This window comes from Magallana gigas, chromosome 2 (genome assembly GCF_963853765.1).
Source record: "Magallana gigas chromosome 2, xbMagGiga1.1, whole genome shotgun sequence".
Classification (NCBI taxonomy): domain Eukaryota; kingdom Metazoa; phylum Mollusca; class Bivalvia; order Ostreida; family Ostreidae; genus Magallana; species Magallana gigas.
In genome coordinates, this window is record NC_088854.1 from 20,338,776 (window position 1) to 20,359,338 (window position 20,563).

The 20,563-nt window shown below is 33.0% G+C and overlaps 2 protein-coding genes across 4 annotated transcripts; one reads left to right on the forward strand and one right to left on the reverse strand.

The window, feature by feature from the left end:
• Positions 1 to 8,372: 8,372 nt before the first annotated feature.
• Positions 8,373 to 13,125, forward strand: LOC105338872 (uncharacterized). Of its 2 annotated transcripts, none has more exons than XM_011444153.4 (5): positions 8,373 to 8,504; positions 10,471 to 11,059; positions 11,638 to 11,832; positions 12,164 to 12,220; positions 12,549 to 13,125. In XM_011444153.4, exons 2-5 carry the CDS (start codon positions 10,471 to 10,473, stop codon positions 13,070 to 13,072), a joined length of 1,365 nt encoding a protein of 454 aa, XP_011442455.3. In that variant the 5' UTR covers positions 8,373 to 8,504; the 3' UTR covers positions 13,073 to 13,125. The 2 variants fall into 2 exon arrangements, with proteins under 2 accessions (XP_011442455.3, XP_011442456.3); XM_011444154.4 differs by having other exon boundaries at positions 12,164 to 12,214.
• A 2,843-nt stretch (positions 13,126 to 15,968) lies between these two features.
• LOC105338871 (mediator of RNA polymerase II transcription subunit 22) lies at positions 15,969 to 20,291 on the reverse strand. 2 transcript variants are annotated; one of them, XM_011444152.4, is made up of 4 exons: positions 20,191 to 20,291; positions 18,546 to 18,722; positions 16,512 to 16,592; positions 15,969 to 16,335 (listed from the first exon to the last, which is right to left on the reverse strand). In XM_011444152.4, the coding sequence occupies exons 2-4, from the start codon at positions 18,666 to 18,668 to the stop codon at positions 16,117 to 16,119; spliced, it is 423 nt and encodes a 140-aa protein (XP_011442454.1). In that variant the 5' UTR covers positions 18,669 to 18,722; positions 20,191 to 20,291; the 3' UTR covers positions 15,969 to 16,116. The 2 variants fall into 2 exon arrangements, with proteins under 2 accessions (XP_011442454.1, XP_011442453.1); XM_011444151.4 differs by having other exon boundaries at positions 20,152 to 20,275.
• Positions 20,292 to 20,563: the final 272 nt, after the last annotated feature.

Genomic DNA, 20,563 nt, shown 5'->3' on the forward strand with positions numbered 1-20,563 from the left:
CTTCTTACCATAGAGATGCTTCACACCAAAAATGGTAACGATTGGCCTGGTAGTTTTTAAGAAGAAGTTAAAAATGTAAAATTGTTAACGCACGACGCACGACGCACAACGCACGACGACGGACGAAGACCAATTGCAATAGGTCACCTGAGTGACTCAGGTGACCTAAAAATGTATTATGTTTTGAGCGTTCAGCTCAGGTGAGCTAAAACGCACTGTTTACGTTGTAGAAATTTTAAATGCCAGCCAGAATTCTCAGAAACCGTTGAAAATTTACAAGGGGAATTTAAGGACTGCTGTCAGATTTCATTTGCTGTCTTTTATTTTTTCTTCCTCTTTCAGTTTTAGGGAATCTATATAAGAATACCGTTTAAACGTCGTTTGAACACAACTGAGTTTTCACGCTGGAAGAACGCTCGATTGCATAAAACTTTATTTTAATTTAAGAGACATGGCGCTTAACTTTAACAGGGTAAACTTCAATGTCCGTAATACGACTGTCGATGCCACCGTGCCTAACACACCTGTCGCCCGTCTGATGTATTACCTGAACTGTCTATGTTCTGTCCTTCAGTTGAATACCTCAGACTCTCCAAACCTGCACCGATTGACCCAATACAGCCTCCACTGGGCCCTGACTGCTGCACAGAAACGAGAACTAGCAATTCTCTGCTGGATTCTTTCTCCGGATGAATTACTGAACAAATGCATATTCATTGATAATAATCTGAAGAGGCTGAATGAGTTTTATGAAATCTCTGCCGTCCAGAACCAGTTGTTCGTCTCTAGCAGTATCATTATCAACGGTAAGCGGAAGAGGATTAACAAGATCATGATCTGCCGCACTTTCTGGCTGAACAAAAACTACATAGAACCGATGAAAACCATGTCGTTTCTTATGAGGATTGGTGCAATTTAGAAAAAAAATCGTTCAATATGACGAACTTCCCTTTTATCAGATTGAAAAGCTTTACTGGATGACTGTGATGCACGTACGGGTATGCTCTTGTGATTGATAAATTGTCTTTCAGACTGCTGAACTTTTATAAATGTTATATAAAATGCTCTTTGTATGAACCATAATTACTGGTATAAATAATATAAAAACAATAGTGATACATCAGGTGTTGCTCTGTAAAGATTCACATTTTACACGTGGCTTAACTGTGTTTCAAATGTTCTATTTCGCTGTTAACATTTTTTTTTTGCTTTTTGTTTTTTACAGAGAATGTATGCATTGCTTAGCTGTTATCATTAATACAATAAAACAATATTGTTTTGGAGAAAAAGTCTTCTCTATCACTGCTTGTCATTGGCTCCTAATGGTCTTGTTATTTGACAGCTATAATATGATCATGTATTCGACGATGCACACATTGGGTCCTGCGATTTATCGGAAGAAGATCCATTTTTAAATAAATGAAGTCTTGTAAAATCATATTAAATTTATTGATGTCTTGCGTATTTCGTAATAAAATAAACCTCCTTGGTAGAATCGGATTCGTGTGACATTATGCGTTCAATGAATAACGTGTTTTCAGTACGTATAAACTGGATTGTCCGGGTCGTCAGGGAATTCTATTTTCATCTTGACAATATGTTTAGGCGACACGAACCTGAAATTAATAGATCTCTACCAAAAGGACCGAATTCCCTACTGAACGTTAACCTTACATTCCATTTCGAATAATAAAAGTTATATTTTGGTAAATATCTCTTGTAAAATTATGTATATCTTGTAAGTCTTTGTTTCACTGGGTGGAGGTTCATTCCCGCTTTTAAAATTGGGGTTTGTTTTTTTTTAATGAGAAATGCATTTTGTCACTAAATTCAGACCAAAGATCTCAAAATTCACAAGACTGGACTAAAGATCTAAACAATAGGGTTTTATTTATCGATAAGACATGAAGTCAAATTTTTATTACTTCTTTGTTTTTCTGTTGGAAAATTTTTAATACCATATATGTTCGCTATCTAGTTTTTCAAACAAAATTAACAAAAAATTGTTATTTTCCCTGAATTTTAAAAACTATTTTGTAAGTTTTAAAAGCTATGATTCGGATTTCTTTGCGCATACGAGCATCAGTGCGTTGTGCATCTTTTAAATTGACAAACTTCGATTCCATGCACAAAGTCACAAAACAAGACACATCAAAACGCGAGGAAAGACCGTGTAAATGTAACAAACATATTTGAATGATATTACATATGAAAATAATTCAAAATATACATAAAAACTTTCGTTCACATATTATTTATAAATATTCTCGTATTTTGTCTGCTTCTCGCAGAAATAAATTAAAGGTCGTTCTTGCTATTATTCGAGCTTTATTAATTATGATTTTCTACAGTCTAATTAAAATTGGACGTTCTGAATCCGCTACCGCTTCTCAAACAAGCGGTAGCGGATTCAGAACGTCTAATTTTAATTAGATTGGATTTTCTACGACATTCTTCTGCGTTCAGAATCTGCTTAAAAGTTGAGCTTTTTATCAATAGTTTTCCATAAGAAGTCAAACATATCCTAGGATAAGCGCCCTGCATGGTTTCATGGATAAACATTCGTTTAAAACTTAAACTAGCTTAAACAGAATCAATATATATAGTGTGCCCCTTTCACAATTCTAATATTTCATATCTATGAGCTATTCATCTGAATCTTAATTGGTGTTGAAACACTATCCTCATTTTCTAAAAATAAAATCAAATGCGAATACCCTGTTATTGAAAAAAAAAATGAATCTTTAGTTCCAATCATATAAAGCAGTTTATAATGTCAACAAAATTTACGATCTCGATACCATGCAATGAGTGACCGATATTTTTAATAATTGTTTATCATTCTATACTTCCTTTCTTTGAAAACATTTAACGCTCCTCCCCGATTCCACCGATAAATTTAATAGACCTCATCGATGCCATCAATAGTTAGGTACATATACTGTTACATACCGGTAGAACTGCATTCCGACTTCTTCATAATGAATGAGGGAATTTTTAGTCGATGTACAATAATTTCCAATGAAATTGGCTTTCATTTGCGAAATCGAGAAGCGACCGGTCATACATGACCGCTGAAGATGAAAGCAACAACGCTGGCGATCTAAATTACAGATAACTGATCAACCGTAATGGCAGCCCTCGAAAAAAATATACCTGGTATATTAAAGTTTTCGGAAAATACGCAACCGTAGTACAATTACCTTTATTAACATCTACTAAGTAATTTCTTCTCAATATCATAAAAAAATCCAATTGTGAAGAGCTGGTATGAAAAGAAACAAAGAAAAATAGGAATAGAAATAATGATTGATATGTGTTATTTTCATCTAAAATTAAAAATTTAGATTTTTTCCCCACAGTTAAATGTTAGTCATTGATGCCATGGATGCATAACTCGGAAGGAAATTGGGGAAAGAAAAAACAAAAAAACATTTTCGTTACTCCTCCAAATCCTAATTTTGAAATTGAAAGAGTTTGTGGGTTGGTTGGGGTGTGGGGTGGGGGGGGGGGGGGTGGTAACTGTGGTTGAAATTTAAATGATTGGTTATGATTATGCGGCCTATTTTTGCAAAAAAAAAAAAGGGGGGGGGGGAGTCTAATTTTGTCTCAATTACACTATTTCACTGTTGAAAATGTAAACAAATGCTATCTTTGATTATTCATGTGGGGTATGAAGGTTAGAGATTATTGCAGAAAAAAATTACATCTGACCAGATAAGAGAAAAACGATGGAAGTGAATCGGCCATGTCCTGAGAAATGAAACATAAGAAGTACTTAAAGGGTCGCGATTTTAATCAAAATTAATTTTTTCCGATTTAAGTGCTTACAATGCCTCATTAAGGCATTTTTAATTGTTAACCAAATCTGGGTGTCAGTCGTCGAGTTATAAGCGAGATGCAGAGATCACAAATCTTTGATAACTAAACAAGGATCGTGCCATGTTTTTGTTAACATTTTGAATGTTGAAATTTTTTTTCTAGGTTTAGACCTAAAAAGTCGCTTAAAACTATTTAATAAATGTTCATAAGGAATTGGCAGATAGAAAAAAAGGTTGAAAAAAAAACCCCAACATTTACCGATATTATAACCTATGTAAACAAAAACATGACACACGCCTTGTTTACATAACTCTGTATATTGATTATAACTCTCTACGACTAACACTCAAAATTTGGTTGATCATTAGAAATTAATTACCAAAACATTGTAAACAATAAAAGTAGAAAAATAAAATTTGTCCAAAATCGTGACTATATGCTCCCTTTAATATGAACCCCGCCTGGAAGAAGAAATAGACGGTGGCGAAAAGGAGATGTGGCGGAGGTTGTAAAAGAGATGAAAGATCATGGATGGACTTGGTGCAGATATCAGCAGGCAGAAATGGCGGTTCTCTTTGAACGCCATGCGTGCTTTAGGCACGAAAAGGACTAAGTAAGTATGTTAGTATCTAGACAACAAAGGTTGTGGTGTGATTAAACCAATAACCAATTTTAAAAAATATAAAAATTATGTAATATTAATTTGTATCCCCTTTATGGTTTCTTTAATACCTCTTACTCTTTTCCCTATCATATTGAGAGCTGTTTGCACAAGTGCAATCGCTGAAATCTTAAGACCTATTTCATTTCTATTTTTTTCAAATACATTATAACTATAGTAAATAACTCAAGTATAGTTATCGTCATACCCAATATTTATAAAAGTAACATTTATTAGTTAACAGTTTAACATTGCTCTGGCTATCTTTTTACAGGTTTTGATCATACATTAATTTTCTAGTCTAATTGTTGTCCATAAATCAAGCAATCTTTGAGGTGTCAAATGTACTTATTCTTAAATGATCATGCTACAATTTCACATTTAAATTAATAAATAAATAATTTTTTTCTCGAAAATATGTCAACGCTGCAAAAGTGTAAACTTGATCTGTAGTTTGACATTTTGAAGCTGTTCATCAAATTTCATATTATTCCTCAAACGCATAAAGGAAAAAAGTGTGGAAAACTGAAGTGAGATAGACGGACGGACTGACGGACGCAGAGGAAAGCTATAGTCCCCTCCGGTGAAACCGGTAGGGGACTAATAAAACTATATGAAATTACTAGTATTCTTGCTGTCATCTAACTGCGATATATACGCTGGGTTAAAAGGTTTACTTGAAATCTGTAATTCATCAGTTCGAATCCCGCTCGGGTTTTTACAATTTTTACCTCTCCAAATATTTTTAAAAGCTATTTTTTGGTTAAATATTATAAAATTTGAAAATTCCAAACCGGTGATAGTATTTCAATTCTAAGTATTTTAAAATTTTTAATCTACATTTATATCGACAGATGTCCCATACCACCTTAATTCTTTGAAATCTTTTCCTTTGCTCCTAAATATTAGGCAGATGAACTATAAGTACATACATGTTTTTATTACGAGGAAGAATGCCTTTTCCAAAATTGTGAATTTCTTGGCCCCTAGGTTATGGGTTCTGGTGTTAGGGTAGGGCTCTAAATGAATGCAGTAATTTGTTGAAAATCTTGAGTTCTCCTTTGCTCCTTGGTATACTCCAATAAATTAGGTACAGAGCTATAATGAGGAAGAGTGTCTCTTTTCAAAAATTGGGAATTTCATGGCCCTTGTGTCGGTGGTTCTGGTGTTAGAGCAGGGATCTAATGATTATATAGAGTAGGGTGGTGTTATTTCGACTGATTATTTTTTTGTACTAAAGATTTGTTCAATTATGTCACTGTATGTTATGCTAGAATTTTTTTTAGAATTAAGAAAGCTTATTGGATTAAACAATCCTGGAATATTAAAAATGATTTAATTAGCCCTGTAATTATAATGCACATGAATATACATTGCAAAAGTCACATTGCAGTAACTCGGGTGACCGATAAGGCCCATGGGCCTCCTGTCTTCCTCATGTTATTGATCCAGGAAAAGTTCCTCTTGTGATGCCCCAGTCGTTAGTTCTAAGCACATGTATGAGTGTATTTGATTCCACAACTGATGTCAAACTCAACCATCCACTTTTTCTATGTCCAACCATCCATAAGAGACTGTGTTTCATTTTCTTTTAAATTATTTTCTTTTAAAATATTACTGGCTAGAGTCAAATTCTAACAGAGCTGTTTTTGAATATACGTACGCATATTCAATAAATGTAATAAACACGCTTATCTGTGTACTTCTGATTTTGATACCAACACACATATAGAGTTGTAAATTACCTAGTATGTTGTAAGAACGTGTGTTCTAACCATTCATTTGCATATGAGATTATATAAATGATGTTCTAACTAAGAAATCAACGAGTTTATAGAGATCTGGCTCCAGGATCATAAAGTAGTTTTAGACTTAAATCATAAAATGTTTGTTATAATTTGGCGATTGAAATTTGTAATTAACAACTTTATATCAAGACTTTTTAACAGCATTTAAGTTTGGCACTGTTTTCAATCAGTGATTTTAAGATTAAGACAATGTTCAAGATACAAGTAAGATTGCTTCATGACCTTTGAGTCAGGACAACATGGATCTGTACATGGATGCTCCATTTTTCTGGTATCGAGCTAGTATGACTCCCAAGAAAGGCTAAAAGGAGTGATCGCTGTACTTGTAAAGCTAGAGAAGTTATCAGGAGCTTCCAAACTTTTTACAAAAGGTATGATTTTAATATTTTGTGTTTTATACTGATAACTGATTATATTTTGGCTTTCATACAATAGATGTTGCAAGTTATTTTAGTGGATTATAAAAATCCAGAAATATACAAAATCCACTTAATTATGATTCACAAAATTCATATGAAATGTATGAGGCTTGTCTATTTCCAAAGAGAGATAACTCTACATTTTGATTGGTGGCTACATAATAATAATAGTTTATTTCCAATTTTAGGCCCAGAGGGCATACAAGATTACAGATATTAGATAGAAATGCCTTAAAGATAGATTCTACATATAAAAATAGTCCATACACATACATGAACTTGTAACAGTTTAGTGATTATTTAGTGATTATCCTATGTAGATTGTCGTTTTCGAACCTTAATTGTTATTTCACATATTAATAATCAATATGAGAGTTAAGTTGAGATATTTTGTATGATACTGATTAATTGTGTTTTGGTTCCTAACAAGATATTTTGCGTCACACTTTCGCAAAGCACAAGCTAGTGAATAATTGCACTGAATCAATCTGCCGCTTTGAAAATAAAGCTCAGTGCATTGTGTTGAGCACTTGTAGTTAATTTCTTACAAATTATAGGATGTTTAGAAAACCATGGGATCAATAAGGATTTGAAATATAGGTAGCCATGTTACGATGACAATGAATTTCGTTTCCCAACTCGTGCATCAAATGCCAATTGCTTCTTTTACCCATAAATAAAATTTTTGTAGCTCAATGCTTTAAAAACAAAATTTGATATATTTTGGAGCTGTTCATCTTTGTGGGATTTATAAAGTCACGCCAATTCAAATACAAATTGTGTAATTTCAATAACTAAATGATTAGTTTTCATAATCAATTTCGGTTATGTTAAAAGTAGAATTTTTAGTTTCCCTTTTAAATAAGCGAGGGAAAGTATCAAACTTTGTTAATTGTTAGTAAACAGAATTCCACGGACCTGGTCAGATCATTGTCGGGCGATCACGTCTGCAAAATGGGCGCAATTGTTTTAAACTTGATTGACAGGCGGCATCGTTTTGAAGAGTACAGGTTAAAAAAAAAGGGGGGGGGGTCGTAAAATGTTCGGCTTTTAACTTTTTTTTTAATATGAGAATCATCGACAGGTCTGTGTATGGGCTAGGGTTCTCAGGTGACTTATCGGACAGAATTAAACAAGACAGTTCAAAAAATGTTTACATTTTTATCCTGAAAATGTACAATTAAAATGTCTGCAACCTTCTTTAATGTTGTACATGTAGATGTGATGTACTTCCTATCAAAATTAACAAAAAAAAAAATAAAATAAATCAAGCATATCATTTATTTCCTCTCCCTGAAATGTTATCTGACCGTGTAGCGCAAAAGAATATAAAATTTTAACCTTTCCAAAACTTTTTAACTGTATTTTTGAGGAAAATGTAAAAGTTGAAAATGCTAAACCTGAGAAAGTATTTTAATTATAATGCACTTTAATCAATATCTGACATACGGATGTCCCATGCCATCTCAGTATATTTTATAGGTGACCGTTTGGTCGCGCATTTAATTATTACCGTCATAATCTTTATCATTAGTTTAAACAAAAAAAACCCATAATTTATCATCTACTGCTTTATTAAAATCTATTAAGTTGAAAAAATTAACATGACTAACAACACGTGTTTGACAATTTGACAGTTCATATTTTCGCGGATTTTTTCATGGACGTTTTCATGATTATGGTGTTCCGAACGGACGGATCGCCATTTTGTTTGTTTATACTCTATCTCGAGGGAAAATTAATCGGAATTTGTTTAATTTTGCAAGTTTGTGACGGATTTTTAACTCCAAAAAGGTAAACTTCACAAGATTAGCATTTAAATCATACTATCAATGCATCGTTTTGTCCATCTTTGGTGTTGATTTGCCATAATTCGTGTGTAAAATACCCCCTCCGGGTGAAAATCTTACTATAATTGGCTTAAGAGACACTTGGATCAGAATATATAGGCTTTTAAAAGAGGAGTAGCTACATCAGATATCAAGAATTGAAGTTATCGTATTGGTTATCTCATAAACATGAAATCTGTTGTGAAACGATGTCTTTTTGAACTAATTATATTTAGGTAAAAGATGAGCATCCGAGGAAATTCGAGTGCGTGTTCCTATCCTAAACCTTTAAGAACATATTAAGTGATTTTTACTAGCAATCAAAATTATAATTTCGAAGAAAATAAATCATATATCTGTAGCAAGACTTTGAAAATATATACTTTTTTACTCAAAGCACTGCATCTATTCTATGAGAAAAAATAGTGTGATAGCACCTGAATCATAAAAGACCAATAACTGTTAATAATAAAATACTTATATATCATATAAAATTTTATTACATGTATGATGACATATTTGATTCAATATTACATTGTAGGTAATGGATATTTTTAAAACTCACTTACATACATGTATCTATTTGTTACTATATTCTCCCAATATCAGCAACATTTCTCTATCATAAATGCCACTTGCATGAACAAACAAAATATCAGGAAAAACATTTTTACTTCTTTATAGTTTTGTTATATTATACATGATACATGTAGTATATCATTTATTTATATTACTTGGAGAAATTAAGAAAAAGAGTATGTGTAATCTATATATTTATTAATTTTGATTTCTTAAAAAGTATATTAAGTTTGTTTGTATTTATATATAATGACATTGTATTATCTCATGTCCCTCTAATTGATAATTTGTTGCAAAACCAGACCTTTAAGAATATATACCTTAGGTTGCTTTTCAAACTAATAAATAATGATATGGACAATTCAAATATTGTAAAATATTTTGTTCAGAGACTTATAATTATCTATGATTGTATGTTTCTTTGTTGAGGGAATTTGATGAAATGTTGAATAAACTTCACCTTTTAACACGGATATGGCACGCCAAATTCACACAAATGAGCTAAACATAGTTTCACAGTCGATAAACTAGGTTTATCAGCTGTTAACTATAGTTTACGGATGATTAACAACTCTAAACTATAGTTCACGAATGCAAATTGTATCTGATAAATATAGTTTCACAATCGTGAAACTATATTTATCAACTCTAAACTATAGTTTACGGATGTAAACTATAGTTTACAGATGTGAATCTATATTTATCAGCAAAATCTATTGTTAACGTGTATTTCCAGACAGAAAAACATAGATTTGCATTCGTAAACTATAGTTTACAGATGTGAAATATAGATTAATGTTGGTAGGATCCGTAAACTATAGTTAACAGCCGATAAACCTAGTTTATCGACTGTGAAACTATGTTTGGCTAATTTATGTGAATTTAACGTGCTTTAGATTTGTAAAACGTAGTTTACTGATCATAAAACCCTCTTTATCAGATAAACTATGTTTAACATTCGCAAATGATTGTTTTCAGTGTTAACTATAGTTTACAGATGTGAAACATAGATTATCGCGTTAACTATAGTTTACAGATGTGAAATATAGATTAACGTCCGTAACTATAGTTTACGATCCGTAAACTATAGTTAACAGTCGATAAACCTAGTTTATCGACTGTGAAACTATGGTTATAGCTCATTTTTGTGAATTTGGTGTGCCATACACGGAAAGTAAACCATTTCATAAAGTAAATTTATGTTGTTTATTTTTAAGGTCCATTCACTGATTTTGAACCATTATTATTATAAAAGTCCTGTCTATATTAGACTGAGTATCATTTTTGACTCTGCTATCGAGGCTCTAGAACTATTGGACTGTCAAGTTCCTCACCTATTTCTCTGCTTACAGATGACTGCTGACCTGAGTCACTTTACCTCTGTCTTTCCTTCCTTGATGGAGGCTATAGCCATTGCCTCTTCCCTAGCAGTTATTTTCATAGACTGGAATCACAACTTACGAGAGAGGTCACAGCTGAGGTTTCTTCAGAGTTATCTCCCGCAATGGAGAAGTCAAAGCACCAGGCAGGGTTCATACACATGCCTGGTCATTTTAGCTCTAGCAATTATATACAACAACTCCATGAAAAACTTTGCCATCAACTTACAAAACTGCCTCTTTGCTGGAGCTTCTTTAGTAGTATTACTCTCGTTTTGGCTTCAGAGTAAAATAAAAATACTAAACACCTCGAACAAATCAGTAGGAGGGTCCCCAGTCACTCTCAGGGACCAGGGAATCAGTGCCCACACCTGCTGTGGGGCCAGGGTACCTCAGTTTCTCCTGTCCCTGCCCACCTCCTCAGTACCTCAGTGTGAGGTGAACATTGAGGAGGAGATGATGGAACCTTACGTGTTGGCCTTCAGGTCTCATTTTGAATTGGAGGAGGTATCTAATGAGAAACTGGCTACTGCAATAAGATACCTCAACACACTCAGGGGAGGTAAGTCATACCTAGTGCAGGTAGTCATTCAGCTTATTTGTCAGATTTAAAGACACATAATATGCTATCTTTCAGAATTGCAAAATTACCAATGTTTACAAAATAAATATTGTTTATCTAAAAAAAAATTGTGTGAAGAGAATACAAATGTACTATGACAAATTATATGACATATCTATTTTATATGTGTGATTCAAAATATGTACAACCTAACCCAGAAGCCATTGTTAAACACTGCAAATACATTCTTAGGCTATCATTAACACGGTCTGGACATCATGCAATCAAGATTGCTATTCACAAACCAATACAGAATTTCATTATATTTTTGAAACATATTTACTATAGACACTTACATGTAAATCCCAAGACTTTCAATGCTATAACACATTCTTTGAAATGTAATCTTCAATCATGTCTTGTTAAAACTGTTGACATGCTTTTAATGAAAACATAAAAATTTACAGTGCCAGTACTTATTATTCAGAATATGTCACAGACACTGACCAGAATTGCTGATGTATTCTGTTCCATACTTCTGCTGCTGTATTTTCATATTGATACTCTTTTCTTACCAGGGATAGAGGCTCACAGAGACTCCAACAAGCTGATAAATGCGGTGGACCACATCGACAGTATGAGGTCACGCCTGGATGACTCCGGCTTCCCTCAGGAATATTCTTACGAGGAGCTGCACCACATTGTGGTGGAGGAAAATAAATATACATTTGAAGATTTCGAGAGGGTGGTGGGAAAATGTCTAGAGAATAGTGGTGAGTGTCATTTAACTTGTTGATCTTAGCTGATTAAGATAATTTCTTTAATGTTACATTTTATTATTGGTAGGTGTACTTTTTCATTCTGAATTCAGAGCAATAATAGTTTATCTGAATGTTGGTTGCAAATAAGAGTTATTTCCCTTCATGAAAAATATATGACACACTAAATGCAATCCAAAACATATGTTATTGTAAACAGAAAATGTAATACATAATGTACTATTATTATCATTACTGTTAGAATAGGACCTGAAGTAAAACATATTCATTTATTTGTTCTCTTGTTTTTAATAATTAAGTAATATTAAATGTATTTGTTTTCCAGGTTTCTTACCTTCTCCTGAGGAGTTTGCTGAAATTCATTATGACATGAAAGGTATAGGTAAATAACAGTTTCATTATCTTGATTGTAATATCAGTTTATATATCTTTATTGGGGTAAATGTTTGTTTTAATCTGTTAGTAAATGACTGCTGAATTACTAAAAGACAGTGACAGCAAGTTATATTTTATGCCCATGTATTTGATATTTCAATGATATACCTGGAATTTGACATAAATTAAGATTCTACTGGCAGGCTGATTATAAAATGATACATAGATACTATTTCTTGGTAACATCAACTTAATTGAATCAATGATTTGAATAAAATAAGCTAGATAAAAAGTTACTGTAATATAACATTTTGACAAAACCATTTATTTAATAGTTCAACTGGAGAGAGAAGTAGCAGAGACCAGTCAGGCCCTGGAGAGGAGTCAGCGGGTGGTGGAGGAGACCACACAAGTGGTGGTGGAGTCTGAACAGAAGGTCATGTCACTCAGACAAAGGCTGCAGCAGAAGGAGAGACTCATCCTACAGAAGGATCAAACCATACAGCAGAAGGATCGAATCATCCAACAGGAGAGACAACTGCTGCAACAGGAGAGACAACTGCTGCACCAGGAGAGACAACTGCTGCACCAGGAGAGACAGAGGGTAAGAGAGCTTGAGCTGAACCCTGAGGGTGTTTTCCAGAGACGTCTTCAAGAGCTTGAGGAAGAGATCCGTCGTCTGTCCACCCAGTCGAAGCGTGCACTGTGTAAGATCTGTCATGATAGGGAGGTACAGGTGTCCTTCTACCCCTGCAAACACATCATATCATGTGAGGGCTGTGTGGACAGTCTCCCTGAGAAAACATGTCCCATGTGTAGGAAACCCATTCAGGATACCATTAAAATGTACTTCGCATGAGTTGAGACTCTAAATCACAAAGCCTTTATTGGATTGAGTGTTGGCAGCAAGGTCTTATGGTCAAGTTTTTTTGTTTAGAGTTATGAAAACAAAAATGATTTTAACTTTTTAAGTGCTATAGATGAATTTTAACTCTGTTAACCATTAATCGGTTAAAGATGCAATTCATGATTGACATGTTCTAATCTTAATTTTTGGTATCTTTGATGCTTTATTGTACCTTATGTGGGCCTTTTCCCCTTTGCTATATGGAAAGTGAAGTTAGTTTGATTCAGTATGAATAAGTCACTATGATGCAGTTTGAATTACTTAGTTTTCTACTTATGAATTATATTATTCATCATGAATTTTTTGTTTTTAAGAGTGACAAAACAAAACCAGATTGTTGAAGTCTTAACAATCTAAGTTTGGGCAGCTTGTGCAATAAATGTTTTGACTTAGTGTTATGTCTCCAAAGAATGAACATAATGAAAGTGCTAATTTAAAAAAAAGTAAATTTGTATTGAAAAAAGAATTTAAATTTATTTTTAAAAATTTCTCTTCATTCAATTAATTTTTTATTGATGTGTTTCTACAATATTTTAGTTCAACTCCAAATTGTGTAAATGTATTAAGCGAGTCTGACGATCTTTAATAAGAGGAGTAGTAAATCTATATTTTAATGAACTTTACATGCATGCTAATGCATAGCAAAAACCTTTTAGATATTGTGCATATGAGTTTTAATAATTGTATTATGTCTTGTCTACATGTTACTGCGTAATTCCCTGTCAGTTTATATGCCTGGGTGTGCATGTTGTTATATATGTTATGTGTGTTTTTGTAAGGAAATCCAAGCGGCTGTGATAGCAAGGTATTAGAATGTGAAAAGAATGTGTTTTGAGCTGTGTTATGGTTGTGTTATTACATGTAGTTGAATGATGAGAGAAGAGTGCATACAAGTTTTTCATTTTATATATTATCAATTTGGCAGCATGTATACAATGGTTTAGTTACTGGTATTTACCGCTAGTCTGATATTGAACTAATTAAGAAATACCGGTAAATGTATTTTGTAAATTGAGAGCAGCATTTCTTTTCAATCAATCACCTAACTTTAATAATTTAAAAATATTTCAGAATGTAATTGGTAGAACCATGTTTTTTGAAAGGGTTTTGAAAAACATTTGGAAATTCAAGGGTGTAATATACTTCATATATACACATATAAAGTTTTATGGTGTAGTAGACATTTTCAAAAACTTTTATGATTTTATGTAATGTAAGGGTAATTTATGGATGGTTGAGTTTGTCTACAGCTGTCTTTTAGTCTTTACATAATGCTGAGGGTCAGAATGCGGAAGACTATTAATATAAAAATTGACCCAAGCTTTAACTTTAGGACAACCAACAACCCTACCCATTTCTGTGTAGTATATTGTTTACTTTTTATGCATGATAAAAGGGATGACAGTTTCGTCATTGTGTGATTCAAGCAGGGTATGGGAGATAATACTAGTATTTGTTGAAAAATTGTTCAAAGTGTGGTAGGGAATATGTTATACATGTAAAATGTATTTCAGTATGAGTACAGACTACACTGCCCTAAGATGCAGCATTGATCGAATCAGTTTTACTGAGAGCAAAGACAACATGCTCAGGGATTTGATATCATTTAGAATCATGCAGTTTAATTTATGTGGAATGAAATCCCATTTACCATGAAATGTATTAGAAAGAAATGTATAAATACTGATAATGTATAAAATTTATAATATTTTGGTACTTTATTTTATGGTTACCATACATGACTATTTCTAGGATACCTGAATGGCCAGTCTTGTTTGAATGGCGTAAAGTAATGATAATTGTTGTAAATGTACATATATTTAAGAATAGTGCTGATTTATTTTGTAAACCAAGTTTTATTTTTTTTTCTTGGTCTCAATAAATTAAGATTGAACCTGGGAGTTTGAATTGTAATCATGACAGGGCTCTCAATAAGGGGAGGCAGGAGGTAATGTTTCACTACTTTAATGATCAGATCTGATTGCTGTGAATTTTATGGTTGACAAATTTAACTAATGGAAATATATGTCTATATAATTCTTTAAAAGAGTATAATTTACCTCTTCACTTTTAATTTGTTATTGAAAGCCCTGAATCATGTTTACCTGTAGATGGTAGTTATCAATTTAGTATCTCATTTAATAAGTGCAAACTCTTGTTGTTTTGAAATCAGTGAAAGATATTTTTGCACCTTAACTCTTCATCCAGTTTTTGGATATTGGCAGCGATGAGTGAATTTTATTTGATCAACTATACACTGTACATTGAATGGCTCATTGTATTATTTGTCAGTTTGAATAGCTTTCAAAGATCTGTCATCTCTCTACTTACTCTATTTTTCTGTCATTCATTATATTCATTACTCTTGTTCAAAATATGTCCAGTCTGATTGATGTAAATAAGAATTACCAGGGTAGACAACACTGTGTATGAGTAAGGATTGGATGGACATTATCATTTACAATAAAAACGGTGCATATACCGGTACATGAATATGTGTTATTTCTCTCTTTATAAATTATTACCTATGTAGAAGTAAATGTTGTAGATAGAGTTCAGTGCAGAGTATTGGTAAAAAAGATGTGTATGCAAGACCTGAAGTTACACATCAGTTTATGAGTACAGGATCTCAGGAATTTCACATTGTATATTAAATATGAATTATTATTTGATACAATATCAGCTGTAAACAATTTCCTGTTGACTCTTAAACCTGTTTCAAGATCAATAACAAGTACCGGTAATTCAATTAAGAGTCACATAGTTACCAGGTAGCTCAGAAATAATGCCTAATAACCAAGAAATCGGTCAAAATAAAGCACCACAACTCTAAAGAACAATGACAAAAAACATTAAAATATTTTATTGTTTAAGTAAATGTTTAAAGTGATGAAAGATGATTAAGAGTTCCAATTGGACACTACACAGTGATTACATGAAGCCTGAGTGAGTTCTGTTCCTGTAATATTGGCTGATGAGTAGTGCTGGTCCTGCAATCACTTGTAGGCCGACGAGTAGTACTCATCCTCAAGCTCAAACAGGTCCATGGCCATCTCATCTCTGAGCGAAGTGAGCTTGTTGTCCAGGTCCTGCTGCTGAGACTTACAGTTCTTGGTGTTCTTAAGGATGGAGTCGTTCACAGAGGGGAAGTCATTCAGGATCATGAACTGTTTGAGGTCAGAGACAAACTTCATCAGAGATTCTCCTGCTCTCACCTTTGACCCAAAAAACATTCATAATGGAAATTATGAGTTTTTAAAGGATATAATTGTTAAAGTTATACAATTTATACGGGTACACATAAAGTGTATAGAAATTTTATTCCTTAATACCATATACAGACACTTTACTGTGTTTACAATTCAATGCATGTTGAAATATTTATACATACAATATTAGCTGCCCGAACTTGCATTTCATATTGGTCTTCCTCAGTCTGAGTGTACTTGGAAATCTGAGAATCTTCATCCATCTAATAGACAAAGGAAATTTCTTTCAATTTACGAAAGAAGTCCAATAAAACTTCAGTTTCTAAAATATCTGATCAAATCATATGGTGTGTCATCAATAAAATTTGTCCTAAATGTCATGCTACATGGATTGCAAGTGACATTTTTTTTTAAAATAAATGTATTAAATGACTTTGACAAATAAAAATGAAATAAATGTTATATTTACTTTTTAAAAATCAAATTTCAACTTGAGGTTAAAAGAATATGAAACATTACATAATCAATCTCATTAAAATTAGATCCTTCACGCTCTCGTATTTGATAGCCACAGCGACATATGAAATCCGAAAGCGTGAAGGATCTAATTTTAACTGATTGATTACCTAATATACATGTACGGTATACATATCCAACTAATAATGTTCCTTCCATACACAATGTAGCATGTATCGTTTTAGAGTGATTGGGGAATACCATATGAAACAAGACATGTTTGTAAAACACTTATTCCCCCCTCCCTTGGAAACATCTGTGAAGAAAATGAACAGAAACTACAAATAATTGAAATTTTTCTAAGTCCATGGCATAGTACTCTGTCAAAAAAATGCTTGACCGTACCAAAAATTAAACTTGTTCTAGATATTATTATGATAAACCTGTATACATTACCGATCAGACCCAACCTAACACCAGAGTAAACCCAACTAAACCCCGGGTTTATTTTTTGGGTTTACTTTGGGTTTACTTTTTAAAAATTTGGGTCCACTCGGGGTTTACTTTGGGTTTACTTTGGGTTTACTTGGATATTGCTTTTGAGGTCGACAGTACGCACTGAAGTGTGAAGCAAGCCCATCTTTTATCTTGCCATCCTACTGCCTGTAATTTCTGCCCCTTGTACATTCCGAATACACAGTTAGCGTCTGTTTTAAGGGGCATTCTTCTAACTGGGTTTACTCTCTGTGTCCACTCTGAGTTTACTTTGGGTTTACTCTGGGTCCACTCTAGTAAACCCGAAGTAAACCCAGCAAGTAAACCCAGGGTTTAGTTGGGGTTTACTTTCTGTAAGGTTGGGTCTGATTGGTACTGTACCAAATTTCATTTCAATATGTGCATCCTATGCGAAGAAAATGAACGAAAACTGCAAATGATTGGAATTTTTCTAAGTCCAAGGAGCATAACTCTGTCGAAAATTGAATGATCTTACCCAAAATCAAACTTGACCTAGATATTATTATGATAAATCTGTATACCAAATTTCATTTCAATATGTGCATCCTCTGCTAAGAAAATGAATGGAAACAGCAAATAATTGGAATTTTTCTAAGTCAACAACACATAGCTCTGTCGCAAATTGCTCGATCATACCCAAAATTGAACTTGATCTAGATATTATTATGATAAACCTGTTTATTAAATTTCATTTCAATATGTGCATCCTACGCGAAGAAAATGGACAGAAACTGCCAATTATTGGAATTTATCTATATCCAAGGGGCACAACTCTGTTGAAAATTGCTTGATCATACCCAAAATCAAACTTGACCTAGATATTATTATTATAAACCTGTATACTAAATTCAATATGTGCATCCTACACAAAGAAAATGAACGGAAACTGTTGGTGGACCGACCGACAGACAGCAGCAAAGCAATATGCCCTTCCTTCTATGAAGGGGGGCATAATAAAATAAACATCCCTCCCAATCAATCAAGCTTAGAGTACCAGTAGAGTGTTACAAATTGATTGGCTGACATTCCTATATACCAGTAATATCTTTGTCTTGCACCCATGATAGTTGTTGAATTAACCTTGGTCTTATCATGCACACCACAACAACAAAACATGGATTAAACTAAAAACATATTACAAAAATTCTGATCTGATTATGATGTTGTCAGGGTGATTGTAAAAAAAAAAATATTTATATAATTTTGACTTGCTTTGGCAATTGTGAAAGAACTGGAACACATACCCTGGCTAATTTGATTATCTCCTCAAAATTGACCAGCATGGACTGGATATCATCCTTCAGTTTCTTATTGTAGGACTTGAGGAGAGCCTCCTTGCTCTGTGGCAGGCCCCTAGCCTGGGACATTGTGGTTAGTTATCAGAAACCAGCAGGAATAGATTACATTATGAAGTTCTTGACCTAAAAGACACAGACCCTGTGTAAATTAGAATGAATTGAATGTACATAGTACATGATAAAAAGGAAAATGAAAAAATGCACTTTTTATATACCTTAAAACGTACTAGCTTAATAGTAAGAAAAAATATCAAATACCAATGACTACTAGACATTTATATAAGTTTTGGCCCTTATAATAAACGAAAAAGTAATAACCTTGAGAGGAACTTCTCGATAAAAAAAATGAAACAATATTGTACTACCAATTAACTTTTATTTTTTATTTTACAAACAAAATCTAACAACTCGATCCTGGGCAAGCTCATTGCAGTTCAATGCAATGCATTGACTATTTTTTTTTGGCTTGCTCATATCTTTTTAGCCAACAACAGCACTGGTGTTAACAACTGTGGAGGATTGGGCACTAATGTAGGATATTTATATATACTATATACTTGCCCATTCATGTTAGTTGTGAGTATGTATAAAAGCCTAGTAGAAGTTGGTCTGTTGCTTTAATTCTTTAATTACTGTAAACTACATGTATCTTTAATTCATGACTTTATTTCATGATTTATCCCTGGCCATATAAGCTGTTGGTGGCAACTTATTTTCATGATCAAGAAGTAGACTATCTGAAAATTGAAATACCAGTGACATTTCAGGACTGATTCGCTGCAATAATTAAGAATTAATTCACAACAATGAGGCCTTGTGAAAATTTTGCTCATGTGAATAAAAGTTGGTTTACAGTATTGATGCTAAAGTCTGCCATGTTCTCAATAGTTTGAAGCTGCCTTGGAAGCTTAACAAGGTTGTTCTCTTTGTACTAGGGCTTAAAAAGGGAAATCTTTCCTAAAAGATCATTTTTAAAGCCTTAATAAATAACCTTCACAATTAAATTAGGTTGTAAACAGTATGTTCAGTGATTTTAAGATTATGGTAACCCCATTTACTATTCCATTTTGAGAAGTGGACATGATGAAGGCTATATATGCCTGTCCACTTCTCAAAAGAGAATACCCCATTTACTATCTATATGTATGCATAAGTTAATATTGAAATCCTTTAAAAATTGTTCATTTCAAATTATATGTCAACTTCTCTCAAGTTAGGCCATATCAATCATTTAATCATGTTAATCAATCAAGAAAATCATCAGAATTTAACATCTGTATTTCTTATATTCTGAAAAAAACCCCTAAAAGACTAGATTTATGCATTCAACGTTATCAGTTATACTAGTAGTAACCTGGCACGTTACTCAATGGCATACATGTACATATCATGACTCATGTACATGAAATTGAAACAATAGAGAGCATTAACCAGAGAGTGTTAACTTTTGTAGCTGATTTTTAACACCGACACGTTGCAAAAAATTAAATATCAGTGTTCATGATAAAAAAGCACTTTCTTCCTTCAGAAAATAAAGGATCTATATACACACCTAAAGGTTTAGAATACAAAATGTGTAAATTTGACTCACGTTTAACCGAATGAAACTGAAAGTACGCTGGTTAACTCACACGTAAAATACATGGCACGAATTTAAAGCATGATATGATATCATTTGATGGTAGCAAATTTAAATAAATATAATAAATTGTGTGTTATTTAATTGATTAATGATAAATCTATATTTATAATTCACCGGTGCAGTGAAGAGTTATTGTGTAAATCAAACTTCGTACAACTTAATTCAGAATGTGAAAACGAGATTCGACCTCTTCCGGGTCAGTCAAAATGGTAGGAAAGACGTGATTATACTATATATCAAAGAAATCGACTGTCATCTATGCTACGTGGTTCTAAAATGAACTGTTTAACCAAATCATGAAATAAAATGATTATCATTCTAA

Coding starts and splice junctions, on each gene's coding strand:
- LOC105338872 (XM_011444153.4), top strand. CDS start 10,471: ATGACTGCTGACCTGAGTCACTTTACCTCTGTCTTTCCTTCCTTGATG. Junction 11,060..11,637: donor CCTCAACACACTCAGGGGAG/GTAAGTCATACC, acceptor TTTTCTTACCAG/GGATAGAGGCTCACAGAGAC. Junction 11,833..12,163: donor AAAATGTCTAGAGAATAGTG/GTGAGTGTCATT, acceptor TTTGTTTTCCAG/GTTTCTTACCTTCTCCTGAG.
- LOC105338871 (XM_011444152.4), bottom strand. CDS start 18,668: ATGTCCCAGGCTAGGGGCCTGCCACAGAGCAAGGAGGCTCTCCTCAAG. Junction 16,593..18,545: donor AGATAATCAAATTAGCCAGG/GTATGTGTTCCA, acceptor TTTGTCTATTAG/ATGGATGAAGATTCTCAGAT. Junction 16,336..16,511: donor AAGTTCGGGCAGCTAATATT/GTATGTATAAAT, acceptor TTTGGGTCAAAG/GTGAGAGCAGGAGAATCTCT.